The 19,534-nt window shown below is 38.6% G+C and overlaps 1 protein-coding gene across 3 annotated transcripts; it reads right to left on the minus strand.

Moving 5' to 3' along the window:
* plekha2 (pleckstrin homology domain containing A2) lies at window positions 1–16,424 on the minus strand. Of its 3 annotated transcripts, XM_028034257.1 has the most exons (13): window positions 16,182–16,424; window positions 11,798–11,930; window positions 11,541–11,703; window positions 11,355–11,411; window positions 9,809–9,857; window positions 9,547–9,644; window positions 7,194–7,325; window positions 6,341–6,430; window positions 6,181–6,249; window positions 6,022–6,092; window positions 5,424–5,487; window positions 2,218–2,325; window positions 1–1,543 (listed from the first exon to the last, which is right to left on the minus strand). In XM_028034257.1, the coding sequence occupies exons 3-13, from the start codon at window positions 11,679–11,681 to the stop codon at window positions 1,103–1,105; spliced, it is 1,320 nt and encodes a 439-aa protein (XP_027890058.1). In that variant the 5' UTR covers window positions 11,682–11,703; window positions 11,798–11,930; window positions 16,182–16,424; the 3' UTR covers window positions 1–1,102. The 3 variants fall into 3 exon arrangements, with proteins under 3 accessions (XP_027890058.1, XP_027890060.1, XP_027890057.1); XM_028034259.1 differs by lacking the exon at window positions 11,798–11,930 and having other exon boundaries at window positions 2,248–2,325; window positions 16,182–16,423; XM_028034256.1 differs by lacking the exon at window positions 11,798–11,930 and having other exon boundaries at window positions 16,182–16,423.
* Window positions 16,425–19,534: the final 3,110 nt, after the last annotated feature.

Below are 19,534 nucleotides of genomic sequence, written 5' to 3' on the forward strand. Positions count from 1 at the left end.
AAAAATATAAAGCATTATTTAATATTAGAGAAAGAACTACCATGACATGCAGGTAGATAAGTGCACACGCTTCAGAGAATGGAAACAGGAATGAACACGGTACCACATCAATGAAGTATCAACATAAGCTAGTGTAGCAACACTGAGCATGTGAGGAAGATATAGTTAACCACTGTGAAAGATTAGTCAAAACTATAAAAAAAAACATAACATACACATACATGCACGTACTAATGCAAAGTGCAGAATTACAGTTCAATTACCAAAGGTAGTGGCAAAAACGTCCCACGTAATGCTGCAAAACAATAATCACATTTACATTTCCAAAGCAGCTGATGCAATCATGAGCTGTGGTTTGATACCAGCAGGATGTTTTACAAGTACCACTGTAACACTGCAGCATACTCATGGTACCGAGCTTCAACCTTCAAACGGACTCACAGTTAACCGACAGTTGATCTTTAAGCAGAAATTTTAAAATTAGAAACAGAGCAAATACATGAAAGCTGTTAAAAATACAAATGAGTAAAATGTAACTATATGCAGATGATGTAATTGTTTCTTTACGAGAATGTGTTTCAGGAATGAATGACTGAAAAACACTGGCATGGGTGAAACAAAGTGAAAAGAAGCTAATAGTATATTTTTCAGATGTCTGAATATAAAAAAACCCTAATTTTTAAAAGTGTTAAAATTTCATTAAACATTTTATTTAATAACTCTTGCAAAGCACAGTCCTGGTGTCAGGGATTCAAATATGAGGCCAAGTGCAGGAGTCTGAAAGCATGTGCCACCATTTTTAAGTTTAAAAAAAGGAAAACTAATAAGATTATTCAAGTTTTCAGAGGAAGTTGCACTAAAATACTCCATCACTCCTTTTCACAGTCCTTGGACCAATAAAAACAGTTCCTCTCCTCCTTGCAGCTGGGTGCATCCTTCGTCTGCAAAGCATTAACACCACCAGCAGGTGGACCCCAATCTCATGCCATAGACACATCATCTCTTCATTAGCAGGGAATACTACCATCATCAGTCACATTCATCACTTAAAAAAGGTACCAACACTTTAGTCCACACCAGAGTCTGCACAGACCGCTCAGCGTTACACGTCTGTTGTGCGGATGCTGTCGTCATCCAGGCTGAAGGGGAAGGAGGAGTGAGGCTGAGGCTGCGAGCGGTGCCGTCGCCGGCCGCTAGCAGCATCTGCCGATGCTGTGAGCATCCCCAGCCCGCTGGTCGAAGGTACCTGGGACGCACTGGGGCAAGGGGTTGGGGTGGACAGGGAGTTGGAGGAGGATGAGGTGGACGAGGAAGTGGATGAGGAGGAGAGCGAAGGCAGAGTGGGGACAGGACTGAACGGGCTGTCTTCGTCCTCCATGTCCATGATGGACGGCTCACCCGGGGGAACTGGGGTCCAGGGTTGCCAGCCTGGAGCCACAGAGCAGGACTTGACCAGCTGGGGCCGCGCCTCGTTACTCTGCTGACGAGAGGGACCGCTGGGATTGTGTTTTTGATGGAGAGACGTCACTCGTTTAAACTGTCCCTGCAATTACAAGACAACGTAACAGAGGACGATCTCTTTTCATGACTAAAAGCTTCACTTTCCATGTATATGGTGACGCACAAACTTATTCATACCCCTTGACTTTTCACATTTTGTAATATTAAATCCACAACACTCCATGTAATTTAGATAATTGTGACTCTTCTTTAAAATAAATATCCTATAAATGTGACACGCATCTGAATGCAAAAAATTAATTGTTTAAAAATTTTGCCCATTTCTCTTTGTAAAATAGAACAACTTCTGTCACCTGGATGCAAAATAAATTTTCAGAAAGATTGTTAGACTGATTGGATTGAAAAGCAATTTTGAAGTCTTAAGGCTAATCCTTTATTAGTTTTAGGTCTGAACTATGACTGGGCCATTTTAACACATTGCTATGCTTTGGTCTAAATTATTACATTGTAGTTTGTTTATGATGTTGTTGCTGCTTTAAGATGTGCCTCAGCCTCTTCCTCCAGTATGATTTTTATTTCCAGGACTGCCCAGTATTTAGCTGCATCTCCTTTCCTATGAACTCTGATGATCTTCTCTGTTCCTGCAGAAGAAATTAATTCCCATCGCATGATACTGCCACCTGTGTTTTTCGCCCCGGAAGATTATGTGACTTTTGACCTGACTTCTAAAGACAGTCTCTGGCTCAAGATACATACACATATATGAGTGAAAGAAGTCTGGGTTACCCGTGGAGGTCCTCTGAATTCCCGAATTTTCATATCAATATCATTGATCCAACCGTGCATTTCCTCGGGCGTGTCTGTCTGTAAAAACACCAGAAGATAAACAAAGAGCAGAATGTCAGAAATTATGTTCATACCTGCTAATGATCATCGCCTGCATTAACAACCAACCTAAGTTATGCTTGACACATCTTTTAATTTTTTTTACTCTTTTTATGCTTCTTCTGCTTGAAGTTTAATTAATAAGATGGGAAGGCAATTTTTAATTAACAGTTTAACAAACAGCTGTTTGATCATGATAGGATACATAAAAATTTACATTTTATTGGATTAGCACACAAATTGCAGTTTTCATAGCGATTTGCTCTAGGAGTAAAAAAAAAAAAAAGGTATATTCTGCAAACTCAATGGATATTGTTATTTTACACTTTTTACATTTCATACATTGTCTGGGTTACTACATGTGCACGCTGAGGGGTATGTGCCCTGGGCAAATGAGAGCAAGTCATCTTCCATTGTCATCATCTTTTATCTTTCATATCCACATGTCGACGTATTTCAATATAGATTTCTAATTCAGTTTGGTTCTAAAATTATAATATCTATAAATTGGGGGGGGGGGGGAAGAACCAATTTGGCCTAATAGTGACATACAAGACCAAAGTCAATCTCTCAGTCAACATGGCAGAACACAGAGCAAAGCGGAAACTAAACTTAAGGGAAAAAAGAAGCGAAAAATGCTGATTTGGTACAATAATGATCTATTTCAGAACATTTAAAAAGTGCAAAATGCAAAGATATGTTCTTTGTGCTGGAGGAGATTCAGTTGCATCAGGTGAAAAACAAAAATTGCAGATGATGCAACCAACCTGCGGGCTAATATCTCCTCTGATGAAACTGAAAAGAGTTACGGAAAGAAGGAGATCTTCACTTCAGAAACATTTATCATTTGCAAGAGACTGTGAACTAATTCACCAAGTATATTTATGAACAGACATGTTAAGGCTGGACAGAAAAACAGAAACTGATTTTCTAAAGATTGCTTAGCCCTTTAGTCCACCATGCTCATATGGACGCACGTATTGATGCTTTTGACTCTTTGTAGTTTAGGTGTTTCATGCAGAAACCGATGCAGCACAATAAACAAAATGTTAAGATCACGACTGTCAGGTTACACTGAAACTCTTTCCATGACACAGTGCAACATCAAGGCGAGGTAAAACATTTATATTAACCTTAAAGACATATTCAAACATTTTTCCAAGTACTCATCAAATAAAAACTTAAATAAAATATAAATGTACAAAACAGAAACAAACATGGTAACCTAAATTTTAAAAAAGTAATTTTCAATAAGGTTTTTGTCTCTTGTTTTGCCTCATAGTTTCATGTATTTCAAATACATATAATAAATCAGTTAATCACCTAATGCATTAATTAGTTAATAAAAACAGACAAATGCTTTAGTTGGCTGATAAAAAAAACAACTTTGCAATAAAATTTGTAACAATAGCCTTAAATGCTATTTTTTAACAATACAAGGACAAACCTTTTAAAACTGTTTCACAAGAAAATCCGTAATTTGTTCCACAAACAGTGTATTGTATTTATCAGAATAAAAGTTTTGCAAAAACCGAATTTACCTTCAGGTTTTCCCCATCATGTCTTTAGGCTGTGACATTGATTTCCATTTCATTTGTTTTTGTTTATCTGAGATCACCAAGTCTTTTTTTCACACTTCCTTTTTTCTCTCTCTCTCTAATCACAAACAGCGCTCGCTTGTCTCGTTCTCTCCCTCCACTTCCCATCTGATCAGGTGCTGACGCCTCGGTCAGCTGCTCTCCCAAGGGGAGGAACAGGATATCATTGCTGTTATGGTAACACATGGCTGCGTCCAATTCTCAAAAACAAACTGTTGAAGGAGCCAAAAAAGGAGCCTGGGCCACACATCAGCAGCAGAGCATTTCAAGACAAACATTTCAAAACGTCAACACAGAAACACCTGGGATTCTAAAGAGACTTGTTGGCTTTATAAACAGTGGCTTGTAAAATATTTGCACCTCTTGGTTTTGTATTGTTGCAACCACAACCTTTAAAGTATTTAATTGGGATTTTATGTGACAGAAGCACATTTTTCTGTCTTACCTCTCTGAATTGTTTACAGCAAGTCACTTAAATCCACACAGATTGTTATTTAGACTGGATCAAGATCATCTGTGAACATTAACTTTGAAATGTTGCCACTAGTTTGTGATTGGATTTAGATCTGGGCTTTGACTGGGCCGTTCTAACATAAACATGCTGAGGATGTTCAAGTGAAGGTCTGGAGGGATGACGAAGGTCACGGTCCTGCTGGAAGGTGAAGCTCTGTCGCAATCTGAGGTCTTTTCTCCACTCACTACATTATATTTAGCTACTTTCATGTCTCCATGAAGTTTGACAAGATTCCCTGTCTCTCGTATAAAAACAGCTTCCCCACAGCATGATGCTGCTGCCAACTTCATGTTTCATGAAGGTGAGAAAGAATTCAGTCAAATCATATACAACAGCACCTTCTCTCCTCATGTCGGCTGGCTGCCGTTAGCTTGTCACAAACAGCAAATGGGATTTCTTATGGATTTCCTTTAATAATGTCTTTCTTCTTGCCACTCTCCAATAATACCAGACTACTAATATTTATTTTGATTTCAAATTCTCCCATCTGAGTTGTGGATTTCTGCAGAGATCCTCCAGAGTTACTCTGGGGGTTTTGATTACTTATTTAATTGGTGCTCTCCTTGTCCGGTCTGTCGTTTTAAGCGATGTCTTGATAAGTTTTTAGTAGAGCCATACTCTTTCATTTTTCAGATAATCGATTGAACAGAGATCTGTGAGCTTTTCCAAGCTTGGGATTTGTTTTATATACAACCTTCTCCCTGAGAAAGTGTGTTTTTCGTCCTCATGTTGCTTTTTATTTCAATATGAACCCATACCTCAGATTGTTTTTTGGGGGTTTTTTGTATAAAAACATGAAAAAAGATATAATTTTCCTTCCACTTAACAATTATGCACTACTTTGTGTTGGTCTATCAAGTAAAATCCCAACATGCATTGAGGTTTGTGGCTGTAATTTAACAAAATGTGAAAAAGTTCAAAACTTTTGGAAGGCATTGTACTTTTTTTTCTTCTTTTGTTTTTACCTGGATGTAGAAAGTTCGGGAGTTGGTGATGATCTCAAATAGATTGTCTCTAAACAAAAGGTCCCTGGAGGAAAAGAGAAAAGGATTAAGTCAATTATACTTTTGTAGATCAAAGAGAAAACGGTTTTATCTCAAACATTTAACTCTTTACGTTTACCTGAAAAATAATATTTACCATGAACAAAAACCAGATCAGCTAATTAACTACTATTATAGATGAACAACTGAGACACAGTCTTAGTAAATATGATGGGTCAGTTATAGGGTAACCAAGTTGTTGGTAAAGGTTATGTAATGAAAAGTGAGTTGCAATAATTAAATTGTGATGAGGCAGTACCATTTATTTGCAGTGTTTGGATGAAAACTGGAATAATTCTTGATCTACTGTGCTTAGTTCCAGTGATGGAAACTAACTCCTGTGCAAGAAGATTCAAGTCTCTTCCAAAACAAAGTTTTTGGGTAGATAAAAACATTTGTATATACTGAAACTTTCACGAGATGAAAACGTAATTATGTTTGTTTATATCTGGCAGATAAACAGATTGGTAGAAAACACAATCTGACCGGACTGAATCAGACTGATTGTTTCATGACTCACCCTGACTTGACTAGACATTCATGGACCTTTTGAATGTCTCTGAGTGGAATACCGCGGAGAGGCTCCTTGTCCTGGGACATAAGCAGACACAAACCACAGTCACGCCGAGAGCGTCAACAGGAAATCAAAAAATAAATAAAAAGCATGCTGGCTCGTCACCGTGTCAGACTTGTAGTAGCTGACTGCGTTGTCATCCAGGGTGAAAAAACGCCTCTTCCAGCTCTTCCTCTGCAAATGCACAACACATCCTCTTTTTTTCCCCACTTATTTTAAGTTTTTGCTGAAGAGAATATAACTGGAAATCAGGCAGAGCACTCACCACATTTCCTTGTTTGACACAGAAACCATATCTCAGCACACCAGGCCTGTTTCCCTTCTTCTCCTTCCCCTCTGTCTCTTCAGTTTCATTCTGAAAGATTTCATCAGAGTGACCTCTTATCAGCGTCATTGTGGTAGCCGCCGTCAGATAAACTCTTCAATCACTACAAGTTGAAACTTGTAGTTTCAATCACCAGAAACTACATATATGTAGCATTTATGTTAATATGCTAAATATGTTTAGCATATAAACATATTTACAACTAAGTCAAATAATTATTTATTCAGGTTTAAATTTGATTAACAAGTCTCTCCCTACTGGAAGAGACATTAACATTTTAAAATGACCCAAACCAAAATCCAACCTTGAATCTGATTGAGGATCTGTGAAAGGAGCAAAAGGTTAGGGTGAAGTCCAATGAGGCCTTCCAACGTCAAAGACAAAGAATCATCAACAAAGATAAATTGCAAAAATGTCAGTGGAAACATACAAAAAGCTGATCCTTATCTTTTGACGCGCCATTAAATATAAATAAAAAAAAGATGTTCTTTTCTTTCCAAAAGAGTTTTTACTTTTTTGACATATACCTGTCTAGTTTCCTACCAGAAAGAAAATTCTTGGTTAAGTTAAAATAACTTTAACCATGCTTGATTTTAAGAAACCATGCTCTTTAAATGCTATTGCTGAATGATTATCTCAGTTATAGTTAACTCATAATATTAGACTGTGATTCAATTTATTACATAACTCTAGCTTTAACTGTAAATCTTACATTGGTTTGACTAAATTCAGACTTCAGTTTATAGTCCGCATCACTCTTTTGGAGTGATTACGGCTCAGATCTCAGTCTTACCTGGATTGGAGTATGGACCACCACACCTCCAATGATCTCCGTCTTATAGGCTTGTTGTTTCCTCCCTCCCTGAGAGTCACTGATCACGGTGCTAGCATCAGATTTGGGAGGCGCAGGGCAGGATTTAGGAACCTGCCAAAAGGTAGGACAGTACAAGCAATCCAGACGTCAACATTTAGGAGAAAATGCATATTAAAAGACAGATATGTGTCTATCTTCAAAATGTAAAACAGAAAATATACGCAAGAAACTGGCCATGACTTCCAGCCTTAAATAGTTTTGTTTTTTCTACTCCTAAAGGACAGAAATTAAAAGACAGAAACAGATGCAGATTTATAATTTTTAAAAAGGCAATATTTATTGTACTAAGCAGTACACAAGTTAATTTTTGGAGCTGCAATTTCTTCTCCTTAATACAAAGAACATTTTCTTCTCTCTGGAGCTTTAAAGCTTAGAAACAGCCAAAGTTAGAAGTCCCTCACAAAAGGAAAATTTAATATAAACTGTATTATTTTTAGCAAGATTTTTGCAATGTGAGAGTGAGCATGCTAACACTGTAATTAAACAATGGGAACTTGAGTGTACGCCCAGTGGTCAATCAAGAATAAACAGTCTCCTCAAACTTATCTGACGTAGCAGAAAAGTGGTGAAAAGTCACCTTGGATAAAAGGAGAGTGATGAGAAAATTGTACTCTTTATTCCAATTAGAACTGTTTAAAAAATATGCTTAAACCAACATAAAATAGTACATAAGAGCTGGGTGTATTTTCTACAAATAAACATGTTAAAAGTCTTTTAGTCATTCCACTTTACTCTAGTCTCCCAAATAAAATCCTGTGCTTGGTACAACAAGAAAACAAAACAATAACCTATGTATAAATTAATCTCAGTATTGATCCAGCTGTTCTTTGAAGGCATCAGAGAGGACATTAGTGAACAAACAACATTATGAAGACCAAGGAAACCAGCTGAGATCTAGGTTATAAAACAAAATCTCAAGCTCTGAAAATAAATTTACCATCTCAGAATAGAAAGAGTGTGGAAAAAATACAAATTTAGCAAGTCATGGCCGTCCACCCAACATGATAAGCTGGTAAAGGAGTGCAGAGAAGCAGCCATGAAGCTAATAGTAGCTCTGCAGGAACTGCAGAAATCCACTACTAGATCACTGACAGAAAGTTGTCAAAAGACCTGTTTGCACTGCAGTTTATCCATGTTGACGATACAGCAAACGTGGTAGAAGTTGCTTGTGTCAGATATAATCAAAATAAAAGTTTTTTAACCAACATCCAAAATCGTATGTGTGTGAGAATAGAAAGCTGGAAATCAGCTGATGATAAAAACCACTGAAAATGTATGGTTGTGATATGAACAAAATGACACAGCAGATATTTCTATTTCAATCACAACATGCAGATCATACAGCAAGAACGCATTTTCTGATCAAATGTATTTTATATAACAGCTTTAGTTAGGACCCACTGAAAGTGCAGATGTTACATAATGTTACCAACTTTAGGGAAAAAATGGTTTGTATTGCATAACAGAGATCTGCAAGAGGCATATCTTGTTGTCAGAACTTACTTAGAGCTTTACAAGACCCAACAAATACTGAAATGAAAGCCACATAAACAGTTTCTCTTTCCTACTCCATCAACTGTCTTAATTTTGACGTCATACAGGATCTGGGTCCTCATCTAAGTCTACAAAAATATACACTCATCTACCACAGAGAACAAGATAAAAATATGAATGATGATTTAATGTGTCAAACATTAACCACTGCATTATTTTCACAAGCCATTTCCTTTTTAGGGGTGTGCTAACATCCCGTCCCTTCCGCCTCACACGACTTTGTCGTTGAGGCCAAGACGGCTCAGAAAGAAAGCAGCAGCAAAGAAGCAGAGCAGATGCCACCCCCAACGACGGGGAAGTGAAAGAGAGAGCAAGCGATGTAGCTTCCTGTGTCGGCGAGCAGGTGAGCGCGCAGCAGCAACGCTCTCCTCTCTGGCACCTGCTGCTGCCATCATCAGACATCTGGACGGTGCTGGTCACAAAAGCCTCCCCCTTCCAGCTGAATACACAAATATTATGCAAACGTGCGAACTAGATGTTAACACCTCCACCACATTGACGTCTGAGTGTTATCTCTGCTGCTGTCATGCATTCACAATTTCCCCATTCAGTCAGTGTTAACAGAGGGTATTTGTGGGTGATGTGCTGGCATCCACAAAACTGATGGGGTCAAACTGGTTTTGGAGCTGCCCTCCATCAATACGTCATTATATGTCAGTTATATAAACCGACATATAATCGGGTGATGTGTGCCAGCATGTATACGTGTTGCTCTTACGGTGATCTTGCTGGCCTTGTTGAGAGCATCCACCCAGTTCCTCATGTCGACTGCATCATTGGCTTGAAGGTAGTACCGCCGTGAAACTGCATTTATGACTGCCAAAAACATAAAATGAAAAACACAACAGAGAGGAGTTCATGAAATCCACAGCGACCGCCGTTGGGGGATTTCATGATATCATGAGTAACAAAAATGAACGCAGTTGTGTAATGCCGCACATGCACGAGTCATCGTTTCACGACTCCAAGATAAAACTCACCGAAGCAGAACTCGGTCTTCGGCTTTTGCTTTGCAGTGGCTTCACTCACCTGAGAAAAGAGAAGACAAGAAAAAAGAAGACAGAAGAGAAGAAAGGAGAAGAGAAGAGAGGAATCTTTGATGTCAGGAAAGCCAGATGTCATTATCTGTGCGAGCAAACCAACATCTGGAAAACTTCACATCGCTGCTGCATGTGACTGCAAACTGGAACTGCAGATAACCCTGAATTCTTGAGTATCTCAGAATCCTTGAGTGAATTTCCACATTACTGTATTCGTGGGTGTAGTGAGAACAAACACTACAGACCTGACCTTTGACTCACAAGAACTGCTTCAAGTCTTTAAGAATACTCTTGATGGATAACAGATTCAACCACAACAACCTCTTCTCTCATGTCTATAGCATTAAGAATATTTTCCTGTAGGCAGTTTTTATATTTGAAAGATCTTAGTTAGATAATTCAGAATATATGAAAGGTGGTTTAACTTATCAGTCTTAACTTATCTGCAATAGAAAACAAATATTTTTGTTGTTGGTTGTCTGATTGGCTGATCAGGCCCTTGTGACAACTCCCACCAGCTCCCAAGCAGGCAATACCACAGAAGAAGAAGAGAACATGTAGGAGACAAAAAGAAGCCGAATCAACTTTTTCAGATGTACATGTTTATTTGCATTGCACGCTTTGCTATGTTCATTTAAATTTATGTAAAGTTCCTGCAATAATTTCCTTTGGGTTTTTTCTTCAACTCAAATGAAAGCTCTTAAAGCATGTCGCTCTGCTCCAAATCAAGAGTGAGAGGCCTTCAGACATCCCAAAAGCCAAAACCAGGATGCCAGAAGCTGATTTATTAAGTCTTTTTAGACAACTTACTGCTGGGTTTAGTTAGAAAATTGTCCCTGGATGCAGTTTCTATAAATAGAGGGTGGATTCGGTGCTATAAACACAAACTGCATGACACCTGCATGTGTTCACATGTCATTGCTGCAGGTTGGTAGGTCTGAGCAGCTGGCAGACTCCACCTGAATACTGCAAAGTCGTGCAAAGTTTACTGCTGTATCAGATATCTGACTGTCTGGTTGAACACATCAGGTTAAGAAGAAGCCACTTATTTCCACAACAAACTAGTCTGAGAAGGTTGAGCTGGATCAAACCAACTCAATGATGAAGGGAGGTGAAAATAAAATAAATGCCATCATATCCAAGATGTATTATTAACTTACTAGCTAAAAGAGTACGAGAATCAACGATGCTTTACTGCACAACTGAATGCAGGATGGGATCAAACAAAACAATCAAGAAGCAATGACTCATAATAGTAAAGCGATTAATCTGACCCATGCTAAATAAAGTTACCTCCTCGCTTTTTCACTTTTGCATTATTGATTGTTCAAAGGGGAGGAAATGCTTCAGATAAATGTTTAGTAGATTATAGGGCTGTTTGATTAAAGTACAGTAATATAGTTGAATGTAGCCTACATGGGGATTACGTAAATTCCTGACTGTAGTCCAAAGATGTCTGAAAACAAATGGGGGTGCACGCTTTTACCTTAGAGATGTAGGTTAATCTCAGGCTGCCAACAAAGCTGGCTCCGCTGGCCAGGTTCTGCATACAAACAGAGCAGTCATTAGCTCAGAGTCCAAGGTCCCACAGCTTTATATTGATCATTTTTCATTTCCTCCTGCTGCTTGTGCAAACGTGCTTCTAGTTTGGTGGTGTGTTGTGTGTGAGCACCTGTGGATTGTCCATGTACCATTGCAGGACATTCCCCTGTGTGTCGAGGATGAAATATCGCCTCTGGAAGCGGCAGCTGTTCTCCTTCTCCTCGATGTCCAGGAAGCCGCACACACGGTTCAAGCGGTCCAGATATGGCATCGCTGCCACTATCACATAATCACTGAGACACAGAGGCAGAGGCAGACAGATGTAGAGGATAAATCATCTCTGAGTTAAGAGTTCAGACACACACACACAGGAAGAGAGAGACCCACTCGCACTCAGCAGTTTTTCATGTGACGTGATTGAGGCTGAGCTGCAAAAGCCGAAAGCCCGAGGCTGAGCTGAGGCCCTCCACCACAGCCGAAAATTACACACTACTCTCCAGATCTGCACACAGGCACATTTCTATAGGACAGGGAAGAGGAAAGAAAGGAGCTCAAGTCAAAGAAGTGTGGCCTGAAGAGGGATGTTTATTGAAAATGAAGAAGAGCATGTAAAATACAGAGCTGCTGGCAGATTCCTAAAAATAATCAGGACTAATTCTTCTCAGAAACTCAGTCATTCTTGTCATATTTATTTATTCTGCTTGTTTCTGGAAGTATCAAGCAGTATTTTATTTCATTTATTTACGTCACTGCAAGCTAAACCAGAATTAAACACAAAACTATGTGCAGGACATGTTCATGTTCTGTTTCTAGATATTTCAGCCTGGCAGAAACCAGCCCCTTGTTCTACGCTTTGCTTCGTGCAGACTGAACCCGCGGCTGTTGAGAGACGATTGCTTCCTGGAGGCGTGGACACCAATGAAGTTTTACATTTTAACCCATTCGCTAACATTTGGCCATAACTTACACAATGCACCAGTTCAGTGCTATGAAGCTAACCAGGAATTGCCTGCATTGCAAACAACCATCTCCAACTGCGAAGAGAGAAGTGCCAAGCAAGGGTGGGCAATATGAATTTGGAATTTCATTGCAGTATTTTGTAGTGCTATTCAGATATTGATAAAAAAACATTTTTTTATGAAAATGTATGACTGGGACTGCATGGCCCAGCATTCATAGTGCCCCAAACGCAAATACTGTTCTTGAAAACATTCATACTCCAGATGTCATTTATATTACTAAACTGTAACGTTAGTCGTATAAATGTATTTAATTAGACTTTATTAATTACACTTTCAAATTTAAATATACTTTTGAAAAACTGCATAATTATGTTTTTGAAGTTACTAATATTTATTGATGCTCTCATGAAGCAAACAGTGAAGAAAATAGTAAAAATAACATTTTTATTTTTAACATCAATAATTTAAATTTATCAAGACAATAATACATCTAAACTGTTATCAGGATAACGAATATTTCACAATGTATGACAAACGATACAATAAATGAACAAGGACCGAGCTGAATGTGATGGTTGTTGATGTTAAATTCAGTATTTGGCTTCGTCGCCAACACGGACCAAACGACTTTGTTCACTTCCTCCGCTACCATTGCTAAAACTACAAGCAGACTACAAGTCTGAAACAACGCAGAAAAACAAGGTCTTCATTCATAACTTCTCTTTCTGTTTGCTGATTGGCACAGTAGAAAATTTACAGAAGAAATCGAGCTCAATGGGAGAGAACCCCAACTGAGAACTGAAGGGAGATGAGAATTGAGTACAATTGTGTAGAAAAGCAGTGGCCAGGCTGTAGATGTCTGTTTTGTTTATCTTTCTAAGATAAACAAAAAGCACAACATCATAATGGCTAACTAGGCATTACCTGTGAGTGATGAACTATAGTGTGACAGTTGTCTCTATCCCTCCAGTTGCTAATAGTCTTATGAGACCGTGTTGCCTCTTCAGGCTGAAAAATGATCATGAGCTTTTCAATGCAACGGTTCCCACAAGAACCAGAGCAAGAAATGCCATCAGGCACACAGGTCACACCTGCTGGGTGGAACTCCTGCAGAGTTATTTTTAAACCAATGCTTAAGAAAAATGCCTCATTTTGAAACTATGCTCTGCGTCGCATGCGTCAATCGTGCATGTTTGCCACTGAAATAGGTCAAAGATACAGAAGGCATTAGCAGAAGCGTAAGCTTAGATGGAAACATGAAGGTGGAGGTGCACGGGTCACACAGATGCCATCACTGAGACGCACATCCACACAACTGTGTGCAGGCACACAAGCTATTCTGGGCATCAGAAAACATCTGGTTTAATCATTGCTGGGAGAAACTGTGGGGAGGTTTTTCCATCTTTGGTAAAAACCAAACCAATAAATAAAACTTGGATGATATTTTAAATGCCCTGTTTTTTAAAAGAAAATGCACAAAAGCAGCAAACATACAGTAGCTTAGGGGGAAAAGTATTGTATTTAGATAAGGGCTGTGGTATCAGACATACTTCACACAGAAGAATGGAGTGAAACATTCCTCTACAAACAATGATCGTTTGTGCACCAGATCAACCAGTCTAATGAACAAAACCGGATAGTAAGCATTTAGAAAGCAAAGACGGTTAGTGATTAGTAATGGTTTTATTTCCATCCTGAGGTTTTGGGGTCTAGTAAAGCAGAAAAAGGGAGGATTGAATAATCCTGACTAATCACAGGCAGGTTTCTGGCCACAAGTTACCAAAGTTTTAAAAGCTTACGGTTTCAAAACCATAAAATGTTCCATCATGGTGGTTTAAAGTCCAGTTCGAAATAGGACAGAGAAAGTGCTGCAGATACCAGCGTTTTCTTCAGCAGCATAGAGTAAAGCAGAGCTACGACAACACGGCACTGCTGGTCAGCTGGCTGAAAGAAAGCTGCCACACCTTTCTTCATGGCTAGAATAAAAGATCAGTTCAGCTGTTTGTGAATATTTCTGGTTGCAAATGACAGACAGTCATGCAGAAACTAAAGGAGCACTAGCTATATTTATTATTTAGGTCATGTTTTAAAACTACAGTTGGTCAACTACAAGTGGGATTTCTGTGAAGCAACAGACTACAGGCCGACTCCCAGAGCATTTAGCTCTACTAATGAACCACCTTCTTAGTTGAGTCTGCTGAGTTGTGAGGCACTTGTTATTTGCTTATTTTTTAAAATATTCTTCCTCTCATCTTAGCAATTGGGCAGATCTGAATCTGTCCATTTTTACTTATTTTCTATTCCAGTTTATTAAATTGATCAAAACTAACAATTTTACAAATGCACCATAATTGGACGCATTTTTTTAGTTACAAAAATATCAGATAGAAGTTACAGATATGAACTATGATGCATAAATCAAGGAATTCTTGTAATTCCTTAATTTTATTTTGGATTAAAAACTTCCATTTCTATTCGTAAAAATTGCAGCAGATTTGTTGTGTCTTCCATGCTGAATATGGCATGTTAACAAAATTTCCAAAAGCTTTTCATGTCCAAACCAACAGTCTCTTCCAAATAGCAAAAGAAGACATTTTAAATGTCACCAAAAGCATTTTTGTAGGTAAAATAATAAAAATTTCTAGGGGCGGGGTTGCCAAAATTCTGGGGTCCTTTATGTCCCTTGATTGAAATTTGTGAAACAGTGTGATCCAAATGTTAAATATAAACAAATCCCTTTGAAGAATGTTCTGCATGTTTAATGGGTAGAATAAATATCAGTTACTTCTTGGAAAAGGGGTAAAAAATATCCAGCTTTCTGAAACTGTAACCTACAACATCAAATATGAAGATGCCTTTTTTTTTTGTTTGTTTGTTTAGGAAGATGCAGTAAAGCACCAAAGACAACTGCAGATTCACTGATGGTAATGCATGTCAAGGTTAAATCTCCAAGAAATAACTGATCAGTGCATCTCCAGCTCAGATCAGTATTCAACTTTTTGTGCAATCAATGAGGGTTGCTTTGAAAAATGGTTAAGTCTAGTAAGGAAGACTTTGTGGGCAGCTATTTTGAGTGAATACTGTGAAACTGTAAGATCCTGTGAGAATCGTATACCAGCCCACGCCTCACTTAAATAGGGGGGAGAATGGACAACTCGGTTTTTAACCCTTCACTTCTCTGAGCACTGTTCAGTTACGTACCATCAACACTTGTGCTTCCTTTGTCTCAGACCAGCTATGTACCAATCCATCGGCAGCAGATCGGAAGTGGTCAATTTTCCTCGAGGCAGTCAGTTGATGAGATACTCATCCATATTTCCATATTTTTTAAAAATCCGTATTTCACCCATTCATTAAATGCATCATAACCAAGAACCCCCAATATTTTAGAACTGAAATCGTCCGTGGCCAGAAAAAAAAACCTAACTGTGCATCCCTGCGTCTGTCTACAACTATTTGAAGTGGATGAGTTGTGCCATAAAATGAGATTTCTGTTAAGTAGAGAGCTAGAAATAATTTCTAGATGTTACATATTTGTTGCCAGTTCACTGAACAGATAGGGTTTAACGCAACTTCCCACTGAAGTTGAGTTCGAGCATGTAAAACTGAACTGTTCTCAGTCTGAATTACTCAACAACACCTGACATGCACAGCATTAGTTCAGCTCAGATGACCTGCAGTGACTCACTGACACCAACAAGTCCACGCAATGACACACCTACTGCAGTTCCCAGCTCCAGCACGCACACAAAGCGACGGCCAGAGCCATGAAGTGGCCCTGCTGCTGCTGCTGTCTCTAGACTACTTACCCGCTGTGGAGAGTCAGAGTGCGCCACAGCCAGCGCCCCGAAACCAAGCGGAGAGCGCAGAGCCTGCCTCAGCGGCTACGATCATCCTCAGAGGAACTTTTAGACAACTTTTACGGACTGCAGACTTACAGATGAACCGGCGTGCACAACGCCCTCACACTATTCTCTATTTGTTTGTGTGATCGGGTTACAGGAGACTTGCCTTTTTTTCCGGGTTGGACGTTTCGGTATTAGAATAAACCAGCCCCGGATGTGATCTATGCGTCCCCTGAGTTCCAGCCCCAACCTCATCTTCCTCCTCCTCCTCCTGCAGCTGCTGCTCACTTTTTACCCGAGGGAGAGAAAACCGAGTTCAACAGGCCTTTCTTATAACTTTAAATTCAGTTTCATGTTACACCTTTATCAACGCAATCCCTTTGTAAAACACATCTTTAATTAATAGAAGGCTTTCACTGCATCAGAAGTGTGAGCTCTTTCTCTCTGCATGCCATATGTCATCTAGTCTTTTTCAAGAACTAGGTCAAAGTGCTGAATCGGGTGGTTTATATGAAAGAGCTGTAAAAGAAGGAAGCATGCACCTGGACAAACAGGAGCACGGACGAAACATGGCTATTGTCCTACATGCAGGTGCAAAACTATGGTGTCAAAATTAAATAAATAAACTTGTGTATACACTTATTAACTTGTGAAGAATTTACTAAAATCATACATAAATGACAAATTCATTCATTAAATGTTTTGATGATAAAAAAACATCCGAAAACAAAAATTAATAATTTACTGTTAAATGTTACCCATTTAAACCGTAGAAAGTGGATTCTAATATCTGATTGGTTAAAATCCACAGTACGTCAGACACAGACCAATGATCTTGAGTAACTCTGTCTCAGTCCCACCCCTTGGTTGTGAGTGATGGAACAGACAGATAAAATCAATTCTGCATGTTCTAAATTCATTACCATATTGAGCTAAATATAGAGTTGACGTTGTCAGCAGGTATAAAAATTAGATTAACCAAAGAGTTTCACATTCATGCTTAAAAAAACAACAAAAAACCCCATTAACAATTATCTAGATATACAGATAGATGAATTTGCTGCTATCTCTCCAGATTTGTTTAGTTTATCAAACTTAAGTCATGTTGAACCCTTGTGTTGGCTAATTTATCCTCACTGAGGATCTATTGGAGCTCTGAAGTTATTTTGTGAAGCATTAGTCACATCTATCACTTTATGGTACACTTACATTTGTTTAGTCTACCTCTGTTGTTAAATTTATGTTTTTTGATCTGTTTCATCTAGACTATTTTGGACTATTTTGTTGATATACTCATATTTATCTTTTTATTCCCATACTTATTTAGTGGTGTCACAATTAAAAGAAACAAATACACATGCTGTCATAGCTTTCCAATTTTTATTTTTAAACCCTTTCTCTCACTTACAGTTATGTACTTGTGCTGGTCTATCACATTGGGGTTGAGGTTTGTGTGACAAAATGTGCAAAGGTTAACATCTGTGCAACTCTACTTCTTTGCAAATCACTTTATAAAATGTATTTCTTCTCCCTACTCCATTTTACACATATAACCCATATATTTTAGTTTGATTTTTGAGTTTTTTATTGTTTGAACGACATCTGTCATCTTAAATTAAATAAGTAAATAAACTAAAACAAAAATAAGAAGGTCAGGTTTTATATTTTCACTTTTTGTCTTCGTTATGAGTCATTTATGATTGAGATATATTCAGGTATTGGGTTTCTGTCTGAAGATAGCATGGGTTTCAATGCAAATATTGAAACCCACCTGAAACCAGGTGCGTGTGTGTATGTATATGTATACATACACACACGCACATATATACAGTATATATACACATATACAGTATACATCAATCTGCAAAGTAAAGACACTGATGTTTGGAAAATGTCTTTTCTTTCAAATTCCATTCTGTGGTTTTTAATTTTGAATGTCTTCAAGATTTTTGCAGGGTTTTTTTCCACTTTCAAACAAAGGTAACCACAAATTAGCCTAACTTCCTTTTTTCACCACTCTGCTCCTTGTCTTCTTAAGACTTTAGATTTTGTTTTGACACGTTTTGCAGACTCTCCTCACACCGAGTCGCATCAGCCGAAATGCTAAATATTCGTTTTGCACAGGTAGTGGTTTTAGTCATTTTTCTTTTAGTAAAAATGTATGTTCTCCCTTGTTAAGAGGAAGTGGTTAAGTGTCATATGACCTTCCTGAGGACAGAGACCTACCTTGCCGATTTCATATCCAGCAGTAACTGCGTAGAAGATTCAAGTGTCATTTCTGTAAGGGGAAGTGTTAAACTTTCCACAGACCCTCATGAGAATAGTCTCAATGTTTTTTTTTTAATGCACATTAGGGAAACGAGTTTTCTAAAAGCACAAGGGGATCAAAGACACTATAGAAACTGAGGTGTGATTGTGTCTTTATTCAGACAAACTAGAAAGCACAATAAATGATCAGAGTGCCGTGGTAACAACAGAGAGGAATAATTTGATTCTATGTGGTGAAGCGAGCTGTCGCGCGTACCAAAACCACACTCGCCACCCCCGGTCTGCACCAGAGCTGAGAGTAGGAGTTCTTGACTTTTCACATATTTGTGCCTCATAAACACTCCCAGGTTCACGTGTTACTTTATAGCAGTACCTCATCTCATTGTGCAACTATTAGAAAATGTTTTAAGTTTTTAGTGGCAGTGAAAACTGCAGCATACATTTGTAGTACTGAAACATCCCTGCACCACCGCAATCATAAGATGATATTCTTCTTGTTTTTACACCAATTTCAAACCACCAGAAACTCTCTGTGCCTCAGATCCTCTTTGAACTTCGATGGATGACATTTGTAATAAAACAGACGAGAAGGATGCAGGAACAAACTAGGTGGAGGAGTTTAGAGCTGACAGAAGGCATTGTGCAGCAGCAGGAGCAGCGGGGTGATCAACACGAGCGGGCTGGTTGACAGAGCTCCTGCAGTGTTGACTTGTTGGCTGGAACGGGGCCTGTTGCAGTCATCAGCAAAGCAGCACTCAATTTTGGCTCCTGAAGTGTTGCTGTGTGCTTTCTTACAGAAGTCCATGTATGAGCATGACTTTATCACGGTGTCTGAAAGAAATCGAGACGCAGACGCCGACTGTGTGAGTCAGATCTCAACAATCCAACAGCAGAAGCAGACAAACAGCAAGAAATGCACAGAAGTCTGCAACAAACCCTTGAGCAAACACCCAATTAACAGTAGTAGGATGTAGAAACATCTTTTATGGTTGTCTTACACATTTGTAAACAAACATGCAAAAGTTTTATACCATTTTTACATAGGAACA

Source organism: Xiphophorus couchianus, chromosome 12, assembly GCF_001444195.1.
Source record: "Xiphophorus couchianus chromosome 12, X_couchianus-1.0, whole genome shotgun sequence".
Taxonomy (NCBI): Eukaryota; Metazoa; Chordata; class Actinopteri; order Cyprinodontiformes; family Poeciliidae; genus Xiphophorus; species Xiphophorus couchianus.